The following is a 13,570-nucleotide window of genomic DNA, read 5'->3' as shown; positions in this document are numbered from 1 at the left end:
TTCTCTGGTTCTGTTTCTCTTTCTGTTGCCTTTCTCCGCACCCTGTCGATATTCCTTTTAAATTCTTCATGTGAGCTGATATAGTCCCCTGCCCACTCCTCCAGACAATGTGTGGTCAGTGACAGACATTTCTCATGGCCTCCGACTCAGACATTTACAACACAGGACAGGTAAGTATGTTATTAGATGTAATTAGTGTCTCTAAACACTATGACACGGTCTCTGTCAAGTTGTTAACAAACCCCTGAAGTATCTGAATTTAAAATGGCATGTGTTTTCCACGAACCCTATAGCGTATAGGTGAGCGTTTTGCTTTAACAGGCCAATGACTTTTGGTTTAAAGGGCTGTTTTAGTAAAGTACACTTCTTTATGTTCTCTTGAGTAAAGTTTATGTGCATAGTTTACAAGTGTGGTGCTTCAGGATTTAATTACAGACATTGAAACCCGACATATTTTTTTGGCTTGTCATGAGAAAAATAAAAAGCAAACAGGAGCTGGGAGCTTATTGTCAGACATTTGTCACAAGTTGTTTATCATGCACCAACTGATGTTGCCATCTAATTGGTCAATTATATGTTATAATAATTGACTGAGTTGGAATTTATGTCGAGGATACACAGCAATGAATATATGAATTCAAATATCTTTAGAATCCAACAACAGTATGACTTTCACATCTCCATAGTTCACAAGGCACAGTAGCAATTTTCTAAAACAGCGTTGATAAATAATTCAAAAACCAGGGACTATATTTTTACTGTAATCTGTTTTCCATGCACACATGCACTTTGGATATGTTTGTTTTTCTGTGCTTGGTTGTATCTTATTTCAGGCTAAAATTAATATTATACTTTAACTTAAACTTGCCCCTGTTTGCAAACCTGTGACCTACATGCTTTTTGTTTTACAGCTGATATGACGCTTTACAGCAGCAAAAGCACAGGTGGTACTAAAAACATTAACAATGGCTGTGTTCCATTCAAGCGTCATGAAAATGATTTACACCTGCACTACAAAAACTTGAAATGTTGCCAAGTATATTTGTCTAATACACTTGCTATAAGCCATAATAACTTCAGAAGTAACAATGCAGTGAGATATCGGGTCTTGTTTTTAGACAATGCATCATCTTGTTAAGTCAAGTAATCTTATTTTGAGTTGTATCTCAGATTAAAAAAACAATTTTTCACATATTTATTGGAAAATCACCAACTAACATCAGAAAACAGAACACTTTTGAGCATTTGTGGCTTATTTTGTAACACAATATTTCCTGATTCTGGTCAAATATAGTTCAAAATAAGTTTTCCCAGCTAATAACAAGATCTGATTTATCTAAATATCCCTTCTTATTTCAAGAAATCTTACCAAGCTAATTTGTACTTGTTCTATTGGCAGATTTACTTATTTCAAGTGAAAACACCTTGTTTTCATAATTTTTTCAACTCGTTTTTGGAGCAGCATTTTTTCCAGTGTGATTTTCCCATTTGTGACATATCAAAATGTCAGCTTCGTAGTGTGTAAGTCCTCACCATATTTTGATTAACCCCAAAGCACCAATGAAACCCAAAAAAGCCCATTTAATTATTGGCTTTGTTAAAACAATTATTATTTCCTTTTTCTCTTGTCAGCAAAATTCTTCAGCTACCTTCTTTATTAAATGGTCATGGTTCTTGAGAAATTGTTGTTTCATGTGTTTCAGTACTTATTATCCTTTAGATGGCAGCAGAGATCCACTATAAGGTGCAATGATAAGCACAGTTTATTGGTGAGAATGTGTCAATCAATACATTGGAGTGAAATCAGTGGATTCAACAACACAAATTTTGATTAAAGAATTGTTTATTTTATTTCACAGTTAACATGCCACACACTTGTTTTTACTGAGATTCATTAAGTTAGTCTAAAGTCTTATAATAATTAATAAGACAAACAGATTCCATTGTCATTGGTCGAGACAAAATCATACAAATCAAGTTTTATTATCATTTTGATACTTCTTGCATATCTGATTAAAATGTATCACTGTCATCTTAATAATCTTCATGACGAACTCCCCCCTCACAGGGAGTGGTTGTAGTAGCTTCAATGGGAGCTGGAATCTGAGGAAATGAACAAAGAGTGAATGAATGAAACATCTAAAAAAGAGAAGCAATGATACCAGAGAGTGTTGTTGATGTTATCCACCTAGATCTATTACTTTTTCTTGTAAACTCCATAATATTACCTGGGTATCCACAGTGGCCTTCAAGGTGTTGTCTTGTTTCATATTCTGACGCTGGAGAGTGAAAAAACAACAGTTAGCCAGAGCAGCTTTCATCAGTATTCACATAGAGGCAGTTAATTTTGTAACTACCCTGAATCTTCTGAATGGATCAGCCTGAAGGGGAACCTGCTGTTGCATGGCGCCACCTGGGACCCCCTAAACAAAGGCAGCAAGGTTTTGTTATCCAATTGGTTTGTTTTATTGTCATCAAAAAATCATGTAACCTGTAATAAAGTGTGTTGTGATGAGATGAAAACAAGATTGATTACCATCTGAGGCTGCTGAGGAGGATTCATTTGTGCCCCTTGAGGCACTCCCATGAAGGGAAACTGCCAGTAAGGAAAGACATAAATCAATGTTGTTGTTTTTTGTGGTACTATAAAGCCCGAAACAATATCAAGTGTGTTGTTATACAATTACAGTATTTGCAACACTAACCCTATTGACTGCAGGGACAGCGTACACATTGGCAATAGGGGCTGGAGCAGCAAAAGCAGGAACTCGTTGAACAAACTACAAGAGAGGGAGAAAGAATGTGATTGTTCATGTTGGGGTGTTTGTGTTTGTTGCTAATGGTGGATCAGATCAGATATTTTGTAAATATGGTCATATTGTAACACAATTCATGTAATGCATTTGGTGAATGCATTACATGAATTCTGAATTCCACCAATGCCAACTTGTGGTGTAGTTACAGTAAGAGATCAAACGCAACCAATAATTGTTACCAAATGTATTGTTGTACCATGCATGTACTGGACATGTTTTGCATTATATATTAACCTTTTTTGTTACAATGCCATATTTGTCTTTTTTATTGTTTTGACACCAAGTTTTGATCTTTCGAGTCAGCTACTAACACCCAGATTAAGGCAAGGATATAATACACATTTTAAATAACATCTAAGTCACTGACTCTTCTTATGAATTTTGAATTGTATTTGGTAATTATCTTTGCTGTGGAACTGAGATGATCAATGGCAACTTGAAAGACTCACCTGGACGAACTGCGGCTGCCCGATGAAACCTGCCCCTCCACCAGCTACCATGGCAGGGTTCAGGCCTCCAGCCATTAACCGGGGGTTCACCACTCCGTTTGCCATTCCTCCGTTCATACCAGCCAACATCCCAGGGTTCATACCTGCCATCATCCCAGGGTTCATACCAGCGAACATCCCAGGGTTCATACCTGCCATCATCCCAGGGTTCATACCTGCCATCATCCCAGGGTTCAGGCCTCCAGCCAGTATCCCAGGGTTCACCACTCCGTTTGCCATTCCTCCGTTCATACCAGCCATCATCCCAGGGTTCATACCAAGCATAGCTGCCAACAACTTCTGTGTCTGTGTGAGGGGGAGAAAGTGCATTCTTAATAATACAATCTTATTTTGGAGAATGGCAATAATGACACATAAATTATACGTTTTTCTTACCTTGCCTGCATTGACCTGCTTTTTGTAAAGAAACAACAGACAGTTACAAGCACTGCTTTGTATGTTAGATTGATACATAGATACATATATGGATTGTACTCACACAGCAGATGGTTGCAACAAATGTTGTAAGGAGAAGAAGCTTCATTTTGCAGTCTGAAACGTAAGAAAAAGACCAGAATAGGTGCATTAAACTCATTAAAAACTAATATTTTTGGGAAATATTAGTTGGAACATGAATACTTTTGTATTTTCATGTGGGATTGTTCCCACACATTGGGACCACATTGTTATACAATCTCAAGAGTGCAATACATACCTTTTTTTTCCTCTGAAATGTTATGTGCCAAGGAGGACTATAGTTGCTCTCTGAATTTAGAGCACCTTTTATCAGTCTCAGAGATTATTATGAGCCAATTAGAAAGGAGAACACTGACTTGTTCATAACCAATATGTGTCACCTGTGTGTCATATACCTTGTGATATGACATATGCTTTTTCTGCAAAGCTTGATTTAAAGAATGTAACAGTGAGCTACTTATTTTCAAGTCACTTCACCATTCACTTCAACCATTTAACATCGTTCTCCACACAGCTGAGTGACCGCAAACAATAACAGAGTGATTCATTGTCTTAGAAAGGTTTTGTGGGGGTTTCTGAAAGCCACTGACCAAAATCCACCATGAACCATCAAAATGTTGCGGGTAATTGTCACAGCAGGAAAACAACTGACATCATCTTTAACTGATTTTATAGAGAAATTAGAAAAAATGTGACTGTATGCTTGATGTAATTAAGAAATATACCCTGAAAGCAGCATGCTGTCGATCAGAGGATTATTGCGACATCAACACAGCTAAGAATAACAACTTCTGTGTTTTTTAATGTCTGTGCAAATATCTCATAAAATCCAATGATTAAATACTAGAGCCCTAATGCAATTTGTGTTACATGCCTCAAGCTGATTCAACTAACATAATTGTATCACTATGGGGGAGTTAAAGTCCATCTTAAAGGACAGAGAACAAGAAACCATTGGTCGATGTGATTGCTCTTATATCCCCTGTCGTCGCAGCTTTAAATCAGCTATGGTCTAGAGAGAATAATCAGTTAGGTAACAAACGTACAGCAACACAATATTCGTATTAAAAGCAATAAGGATCTTTATACTTGCAAGTATGACGTCTCCTCCAAAGAGCACGTCCTGTTCTGAGTGAAACAGGCTCTCTTTATAAAGGCCCGGACACACCAGCCCGATTTTGGGAGTCAGAGGCCGTCAGAGGCCGCCAGAGGCAGTCAGGCATTTGCGGCGCCCTACTCAGGTTTGTGTGTCCCGCACCGTCGTCTCTTTACGGCACCTTTTCACACCTCCCGACGCCTCCCGCGGCCGATTCAACATGTTGAATCGGCCGCGGGAGGTCAGAGAAAGTCGGGACAAGCAATCACTCTGATTGGCTGTTCACACTACCGCTGCCTGCTGGTAAGGACAGTTATTGCCACTCGTCGACTGAAGTATTTGCGGTGTGTTCGTAGGCGGGCGGCGTAGGCGGGCGGCGTAGGCGGGCGGCGTAGGCGGGCGGCGTAGCCGACGCAGGCGACGTAGCTGACGGAAAAGTCGGGACGCCTTCGGTACGCGTAAAGAGTACGACGGTGCGGGACACACAAACCTGAGTAGGGCGCCGCGAATGCCCGACTGCCTCTGACGGCCTCTGACTCCCAAAATCGGGCTGGTGTGTCCGGGCCTTAAAGCTGGCTACACACCCACCCGATTTTGGGAGTCAGAGGCCGTCAGAGACAGTCGGGCATTCGCGGCGCCCTACTCAGGTTGGTGTGTCCCGCACCGTCGTCTCTTTACGGCACCTTTTCACACCTCCCAGAGATCCACTATAAGGTATTCAACGAATCGGCCGCGGGAGGTCAGAGAAAGTCGGCCCAAGCAATCACTCTGATTGGCTGTTCACACTACCGCTGCCTGCTAGTAAGGACAGTTATTGCCACTCGTCGACTGAAGTATTTGCGGTGTGTTCGTAGGCGGGCGGCGTAGCGGGCGGCGTAGCGGGCGGCATAGCGGGCGGCATAGCGGGCGGCATAGCGGGCGGCGTAGCCGACGCAGGCAACTTAGCTGACGTAAAAGTCGGGACGCCTTCGGTACGCGTTCTTTGGTCTCAGGTGGGTGTGTAGCGGCCTTAAGGTTCACTCCCAAGAGATGACCTAATCAGAGAAACTAAGGTTAGCAATGTTAACACATTTGATCGCACAATTTCCTTAACACCCCTAATTGAAGCCGTTTTAAAATTGTGCCAGTTTTTTATGTGTTATAGCAGTTTCTTTTATTTGCATGGTTAATGTGCCATTTCATTCGTTTTTTTACGACAGCTGTATTCGTCTGCCTGTATTGTTTTGTGTTCATTTGTTGTAACTTTGTTCATGCTGCCCTCTTGGCCAAGTCACTCCTGAAAAATAGATTTGAATCTCAATGAGACCTTTACCTGGTTAAATAAAGGATAGCCTATATAACACAAGCCTTAACATAACAACTCATACAGCACAACAACTCAGCAGTGATGACACTGTCAGACAGCGTTCATTTGTAAACACTCCATTCTTGCCCATATAAGTTGCAGATATTTGTCATGTTTCATCAGCATATTTTCTCAAGATGTTTAGGGACATTAAATGCATCCCCAGTGTGGTTGGCTGGATATGTTGTCACATACTGAGGCTGTCTGGGAACGTTTTTTTTGCTTTTTCTGCTGTCTGGGCAGCCCGCAGCCGACCAGGTAAACACCCTCTGGTCTGGAGCTTTGTGCTAATTACACACTGTCATGTAGTTCAAATGAAGTAACGGTTTTTCATGTTTGTAGTTTAATGTTAAGAAAAATACTATTTCCCAATGTAATTATGTTAATATGTAAGATTTATCAATTTAATAAGAATTTATTTTTCATAGTTCACAGACAGGATTCAATAAACAAGAGTCTGTTTTGCCAAGACTCGAGTAATATGCCTATGGTATTCCTTTTTAGAGACCTTAATCACCATGTAGCAAGTAGTTGCAAGCAGCGTACTGTAAATAGAAATGTGCGCATATTTGTACCAGTCTCATACGTAAAAATAACATCAGATGAAACACACCCATGAGGCTGGTTGATGTTGTTCAGTTTTTTTGCTCAAGTACACTTTGACAGACATATTTTGGGCTCCATGGTAATGTGAAAACAAACATGTATTTTATTGATATGTTGGAACTTCGACTCAAGAAAAATTCAGCAATTGACTTCCATCATTTATTGGTTATTAGTTATGAGGACAATGATTTATAACATTCAAGCATGAGCAGGATTAAGGGAATGAATCATGCCATATTGCTGACAGCTGTCTCATTTGGCTTGCTTCTCCTCCAAATCTGTCCCAGAGCATTCTTCATCCTCATCGACTGCCACCACCTTCATCACGGGAGGCTGTGTCCTCCTGAGGCGAGCTGCAACTGACCGCTGAAACCTCAGTCCTCCAGCCGCCCTCCCACCAGCGACACCCGGCTGTGGCTGGTTGTTCAGCCCGGCCAATGAGATCAGCTGCACCTGGCCGGGAGTCAACAGAGAGCCCTGTGGGAGTCCTCCAGCATTTCTCTGCGGCAGCACGGCAAACAATGTGACCGGCCCACCCCCAGCAACCTGAGTCAACTGCCCCTGTGGATTCACATTGGCACCAGCGCCTCCCTGCCCCACAAGGAATGCTCCACCTTGTTGGAGAGCTCCGATGGGAATCAGCTGCTGCAGAGGAGGCTGACCTACTTGGTTTCTGACTGGCTGGATAAAAAAGGAGCCACCAAGTTGGACTAAGTGTCCCACAAGGGGCGCACCGTTTAGTGGGATCCCATTTGGACCCCCAGCGTTGGCATTGTTGCCAGCTGCTGCTCTATTATTATTCACTCCCACATTGGCAAGGGCCTCAGCACTCCCTGAAGACACACCACCCTCCACCACAAGAGCAAAGGTGTAGAAGAGAACCCCCAGTGTGCAGAACATGTTTAATCTCAGTCACAGCAGACAGGCGACAGGTACAGAGCTGCTTCTCTCTGTGCTTATATAGAGAGTGTCAGATTCAGTGATCACTAACAAAGGTCCAGCCCTTTATCTCAAAACAACAAGTCACTGTAATCATCATGACCATGCTGCAGGCTATTTTTTGCGTTGTTACCTTACAGAGGGCCATTATTAAGGGTTAAGTGGCAAAACTCAACCAGTTATCAGTGACTTGCATTTCTAAAACTATTGTTGCCATGGTCATATTTTCCTGTCATGGTGGCATTGGGGTATTGATCGGTGAAAAAAACATGGTATTAAAGTATAAACTGATACATCCCAACCAATATAATGCTATAACTTTATTACAAGAGTGTAAACAAAGTCATCATTAAAAACGTGTGCACTGAACTATTCAAGTCCTCAGCTGTCAATAAAGCTTTACTTAGATCTACAATGAAACGTGAATGCAAAGACAAACATTTACAGCATTTAGCTACTAAGATAAGAAACACAAGATTTTTTTTAACATTTTGTAACACAAGGTTATATTATCTTGATTTAAAGAGTAATTATTTACTAAATCACTCTTACATACAAACCACAGTTATTATTTTGAAGCCTGGTACTATGTACAACAACTTTTATAATAATGAGCTGAACTTTTCCCCAATTTGGAATGCATTAGAAATACCTTTCTGGATAAAACCAGCTAAACGAAACGGCTCAGTCTAAATTACAGAAAAAATATCCAAATGTCCAAGCTTAGCTTGACACACAACAACAGGAACTACCACCAACACTTGCCCTCTGTAGCAGGAAATAAAAAGGAGTTTCTACAATCTGTATCTGTCAGATTTCCTAATGTTACAGAGGTTCATGGATGCTTCAGTCTGTTGGAGCAGCTTAAACAGGCTCGTGTTGTAGGTGAGGTACAAAGTGGAGCTCAGAACAGCAGGTTGACATCCATATCATCTGTGGATGAAAACAAATTAGTCATTAATATGTTAAAAAACAGAAACAGAATTTGCCAACATCAACGGTATTTGCTATATGCTTTAGAAGTGCATGAGAATCAAATTGGCAGTTTTCTTTTTACTGGAACCCATTAAAAACTATTTGTATGTATAGTATTTGATGTTATGTTATTACCTGACTGAATTAAATTTAAAATAACATTAAAAAAAGAAATTTCAAGATACTAGTTTACGAATGCTGTCAAAATAACGAGACACAAAGACATGAATTGTCCCTAAATACAGTATTTAGTTAGTAGTAGTACTCATTTATTGTAAAAATGTACAGACTCTCATTCAGAAGGTAGTGTCATATGAAACCAAGGCATAAAAGCCATACTCACTGATTAGAAAAGTGTACCATAGTAGCTTAGTGAATATGTGTTGCTCTTACCATTTTTGATTCCGAAACAGGAAGTCCACTCTTTAAAGGACACCTGCTTGTCCTTGTCAGCATCGCACTCTTGAAAGAAGCGGGAGGTGCAGTGCTCCATCGGCACCAGAGGGACTCTAAGTGGGGCCAGCTCTGAGTGGGACAAGATTCTGCACAGGATGGAAAAATACCCAATTTGATCATTTTGAGCATCTGATTTATGTAGAGTACAGTATGATTTCCTAGCTTAGTTCTGGCTAGGTTATTGTGATATATTAGCCAGTCATGCTGTAGATAAATAACATTTTTGGCATGACAATGATGAGAAAAATCAACAACAAAAGCCACAAAATTGGCTTGAATGACTACAGTGCTGTATAAGCGTTCTAACACATAGACTACTAGTGAAATCCTATAGTCATCACTCTATGATCATTTTAAAACTTAATCTAAAAGTTGATAAAAGTTCACTGTAAACACAGAGTGATAAAATGTACCTGTCAGATGGGTGTTGGTCCAGTTGTGCAAACTGCCAGTGCACTGGGTAGATGTACATGTTGTAGTTCTTCTCAAAGTCCTGCGCCAGCAGCTCAACGGAGTGATCACCAGCATGCAGACGCCTCTCACTCTCAAAGATTTTCTTCACCTACAAATTCAGAACATTAAACATCATATTTTCTTTTTCCCAACATGCTATGTGAAGTTATGGACAATTACGTTTTTAATGAAGATTAAAATAGATAGTTGTTAATAAACTAGAGAGTCCCACAGCTTGTCTTACTCTAAAACGTTGTTTAGGCGTGAGGAAGCCAGGAGACATGGAGTCATGTTCAAAAAGCTGCAGGAGAACATTCTTCAGCCAATCCCTCATTCGTAATGGGAACTGGACCAGCTCATTGTCCACACATTGAGGTATTACTGAGAGATAAACAGAAAGAAAGATCATGATCAACCATGCACCATAATTCAAATAGAAAAACTGCTTTAATACCAATTATTCTGTAAGTGGATAACTCTCACATTTGCATGGCCCAGTGTAGTCCATGTGAAGTCTGTGTCCTCTCTTAGTGCCCTCCAGGTTGCATTTAGTGGCAAAGAGTTCACATGATGTATCGTATGTTTTGTTGTTTGTGCCACAAACCTACAGAAATGCACAAGCAAAAGTCTAATAAAATCCAGCAGCTGTTGAAAACAAATCCAGTTTAATTTTTGACAGATCACAAATACTTACATTATCAAACTCATTGGCACTGTGAGGACAATCTGCCGGCTCTTGACACACGCAGCCTGGCTTTTTGTCCGCATCAAGTTTACATGTCTTTCCACGTTTGCAGGGGAAGTTGTCACATGGATCTATAAGGGGAAAAAAGCACTGCATGACCTTTGACCTTTGACCTTTGCTCTGTCTGAATCCTAAAACCAATGTTATCAGGAATAAGGTTCTGTTTTTTTTCTCCAGTGTTTTGTCTGGAAACCAATGAGCAATAATCACTACAGACCATCCTCTACATTCCACTGACATTTGAGTTTGCACAGCGATCAAATCAACTTGATCTCCATTATTCTTTTCTTAATCCCCCAGAGCTGTGTTTTGGTAGTGACCGTGAAGCAGAGTGACACCATTCATGCGGAAGTTTTAGCTAAATGATCCAGTCAGCAGATTCCCGTGTGAGTTTGTTGGGATAATGCATTAGTCAGTAAGGGGATTGCTGAATAAACCAACCGGCAGGGGTTTCTGGGCGATGTACGCCTCCACCAGGAGAGGGCCTGGATCCTGGGTAGAGATCCACTGTCGCTCTTATCTGCACTGGATTCATTCCTACTAGAGGGCCCTGAAAAGGTAAAAGGAAAATGTAATTTTAAAACAAATTTGTATTTACCAACTTTGTATCCTATTGCAGCACCACAGCAAAAGAAAAAGTCACATATCCTTAATGAAAACATGCAGTTACATGTTGTGTCCACTTGGAGGTAGCAGAAACAACGTGTAAATAATACTCTGACATATTACTAATTCCAGCTCAATATAAAAAGTTTCATACTAGTAGATGTTACTGAGAAAATGTAGCAGTTTTATGAGTTGAATGTAGTCTCTTGTTTGCTTGACGATTGTGTTTCCTGTTGATTGTATTTTGTTCTAGTCAAACTCTGACTGGTGTTTATATCTCAAAGCATGTCTTGGTTAAATAAAGGTTAAACAAAAAAAACTATACCCTTTGCCTTAAGTGACTTGTTTCTCACAGCATGCACAGGAACCTCAAATAAAGTTAAATGGAATTCAGCCATCCCTTATTGTTTACACCTGTGCTTATAAGTCAAAATGCCTTCTGTGGGAAACTGTGACAATTTGAGCAACATTGGAGTCGTGTTTCTGACCATCCAGTATTTGTAAATCAAATATTCTCCTAACTTTCAGCTGCTCAATGAACACCAGTGGGACCAACACATCAATTGAATGCTAAAAAGCGCTATGGAGGTAAGGGGAACTGCATTGTGGGGTGATCACTTTGCCACTATGTGTGACCACATTCGCAAGTAGTTTTGTGACCCATTAAAACATATTGATTATAAAGAAATAAACTGTACAGATGATGCATTACCCATTTTCCTGCCCTTCTCCTCTTTGCCTTTTGAACTGTATTGTCAATGCTGCTGGCTTCAGACGGCTGAGGATCTTGTTGGCTCTGTTCCTGTCCAGACTGTGTTTCCTCACTCTGTGGAGAGTGCTTCCTCGCACGCTTGTTCTTCTTCTGCTTCCTTGTCTTTCCCTTGGTGTTGCTTCCACTGTCATTCTTGCTTTTCTCCTCTTCCTTTCCTGCCAGTCGGGACCCTGATTCAAACTCTGTATTGCTCTTTGGTTCTTCAGGGTCCACTGCCTGAGTGTTTTGGACATCTTCTTCATCTGCAATGGTGGGCAGTGTTTTGTCACTGGTTTCCTTCTCTTTGATGTCTTCTTTTGAAGGAGGCTGGATGTCATGAGTGTGGGGTTTTATTTTAGCAGATAGAATCTGTAGAGGTAAGATGCCACTATCAGCAGCGTAGTCAAGATCAACAGGGATCTCTGACTCTGTGCTACCATCTGTTTCCTCCAGCAACGTCTTTCCGCCTGTTACTATTTCGCCAGACTTTTCCACCTCTTTTTCTTCTTTCTCCAGCATTTCTGCATCTCCAACAATCTCTTTGTTTACTTCTTTTTCTTCCATCTCTAGTTTGTCATCTTCCTCCTGTCCCTCATCCTCCTCAATGGTCTCCACAGTCTCATCAGACTCCTCCTTGCCTTTGTCCATCTCATCTTCATCTTCCTCTAGCACTCTTTCTTCAGCTTCCTGCTCTTCTTCTGCTTCTTTCTTCAGGAGGTCCACCAACTCCTCTTCACTAAGCAGGACTGCTGTATGTTTATCGCTCTTTTCAGTCACCTCAAACTCTTCCTCCTGCTTGCTAGCATTAGCATTAGCATTGTCTTGGGAGCTCAGTTCCTCATCGTCTTGCTCCTGGCTGCTGGCCTCAAAAGTGACTAAAGTTGGTAAGATCTGTGGCTCGTTGGCCTCCTCTGCGACGATGTCCTTATTTTTGAGGAAAGAGAATATACATTTTACAACAAGGAATCATTTTATGTTTAAAATATAATTTTGAGAAATTAGTTAAGAGGCCTGCTCTACCTTTTCTGTTGTTTTATGTGAAGTCTTATGCAATCCATGATGTTTACTTTTGACCTATATGTTATGGGGATAGTTGATTGTGAACATTCATTCAGTTAATGTCAAAACTCCAAATAACAACAAACCCCCTCACATTTTTCAGTATAAGTAAGAAAGATATTACTCACAGACAGGGCAAATGTTGCTGACAGTAAGCAGAGGAATACTAAGCAGGCCCTCATACCTGAAACAATGAAAAGAGTAGTTTATAAATTGGACAAAAATCGAGACAACATTTATTTATATATGCTCATTAACATTACTGGGAGTTACTGCCGAGGTGAAACCTCAATACTGCCTAAACAGAGCACATTATGAACAACCAATACATTATAATCTGACTCCTATACGGTCAAAAACAAAGACAAGAACTTGGCAAATCTCTCAAAGTTAAAATGAATGAGTGAATGTGTGTCCTGACAACACTTTCATGATGAGCAGAGTTGCGGGAATGGCCTCCACTGTTGTCAAGGTTACAGGCCTGAGATGCGCCTCTCTCTCAAAAGTCACATTCAGAGCTAAAGTAAACATCAGAAACTACCAGACTGGAAAAAAGTTGACTTAGTCCACACACTTTTTGTCTCTCTGGACGGAAACAAAACAGACACTATGGGCCTGTCCAGGAGAACAATGGCTCTCTGGCTCGGCCCACTAAACACCAAATAGGTGCAGACAGGGGGGGTGTATGTATGAAAATCCACCCAAAGTGGTAAATCAAACTATTTTATTTAATATTAACAATAATAAAGTAATGTTAA

At 40.6% G+C, this 13,570-nt stretch overlaps 2 protein-coding genes across 2 annotated transcripts; both read right to left on the bottom strand.

Annotated features, from left to right (window-relative positions):
- Positions 1 to 1,890: 1,890 nt before the first annotated feature.
- scpp9 (secretory calcium-binding phosphoprotein 9) lies at positions 1,891 to 3,836 on the bottom strand. Its single transcript, XM_034120796.1, has 8 exons — positions 3,804 to 3,836; positions 3,701 to 3,715; positions 3,266 to 3,610; positions 2,706 to 2,780; positions 2,537 to 2,596; positions 2,358 to 2,423; positions 2,229 to 2,279; positions 1,891 to 2,103 (listed from the first exon to the last, which is right to left on the bottom strand). Exons 3-8 carry the CDS (start codon positions 3,587 to 3,589, stop codon positions 2,035 to 2,037), a joined length of 645 nt encoding a protein of 214 aa, XP_033976687.1. The 5' UTR covers positions 3,590 to 3,610; positions 3,701 to 3,715; positions 3,804 to 3,836; the 3' UTR covers positions 1,891 to 2,034.
- A 4,789-nt stretch (positions 3,837 to 8,625) lies between these two features.
- On the bottom strand, positions 8,626 to 12,996 carry sparcl1 (SPARC-like 1). The gene is made up of 10 exons (XM_034120718.1): positions 12,941 to 12,996; positions 12,774 to 12,827; positions 11,715 to 12,677; positions 10,838 to 10,946; positions 10,346 to 10,467; positions 10,135 to 10,255; positions 9,896 to 10,032; positions 9,612 to 9,760; positions 9,136 to 9,284; positions 8,626 to 8,700 (listed from the first exon to the last, which is right to left on the bottom strand). The coding sequence occupies exons 1-10, from the start codon at positions 12,992 to 12,994 to the stop codon at positions 8,672 to 8,674; spliced, it is 1,887 nt and encodes a 628-aa protein (XP_033976609.1). The 5' UTR covers positions 12,995 to 12,996; the 3' UTR covers positions 8,626 to 8,671.
- Between the last annotated feature and the right edge of the window lie 574 nt (positions 12,997 to 13,570).

This window comes from Trematomus bernacchii, unplaced genomic scaffold (assembly GCF_902827165.1).
Source record: "Trematomus bernacchii unplaced genomic scaffold, fTreBer1.1, whole genome shotgun sequence".
NCBI lineage: Eukaryota > Metazoa > Chordata > Actinopteri > Perciformes > Nototheniidae > Trematomus > Trematomus bernacchii.
Note: the sequence above shows the minus strand (reverse complement) of the source record. Positions and strands in the feature narration are given on the sequence as shown.

Coding starts and splice junctions, on each gene's coding strand:
- scpp9 (XM_034120796.1), bottom strand. CDS start 3,589: ATGCTTGGTATGAACCCTGGGATGATGGCTGGTATGAACGGAGGAATG. Junction 2,424..2,536: donor CTCCTCAGCAGCCTCAGATG/GTAATCAATCTT, acceptor GCCTTTGTTTAG/GGGGTCCCAGGTGGCGCCAT. Junction 2,104..2,228: donor AGGCCACTGTGGATACCCAG/GTAATATTATGG, acceptor TCATTTCCTCAG/ATTCCAGCTCCCATTGAAGC.
- sparcl1 (XM_034120718.1), bottom strand. CDS start 12,994: ATGAGGGCCTGCTTAGTATTCCTCTGCTTACTGTCAGCAACATTTGCC. Junction 10,947..11,714: donor GGAGAAGGGCAGGAAAATGG/GTAATGCATCAT, acceptor TTACCTTTTCAG/GGCCCTCTAGTAGGAATGAA. Junction 10,256..10,345: donor GTGCCAATGAGTTTGATAAT/GTAAGTATTTGT, acceptor GCATTTCTGTAG/GTTTGTGGCACAAACAACAA.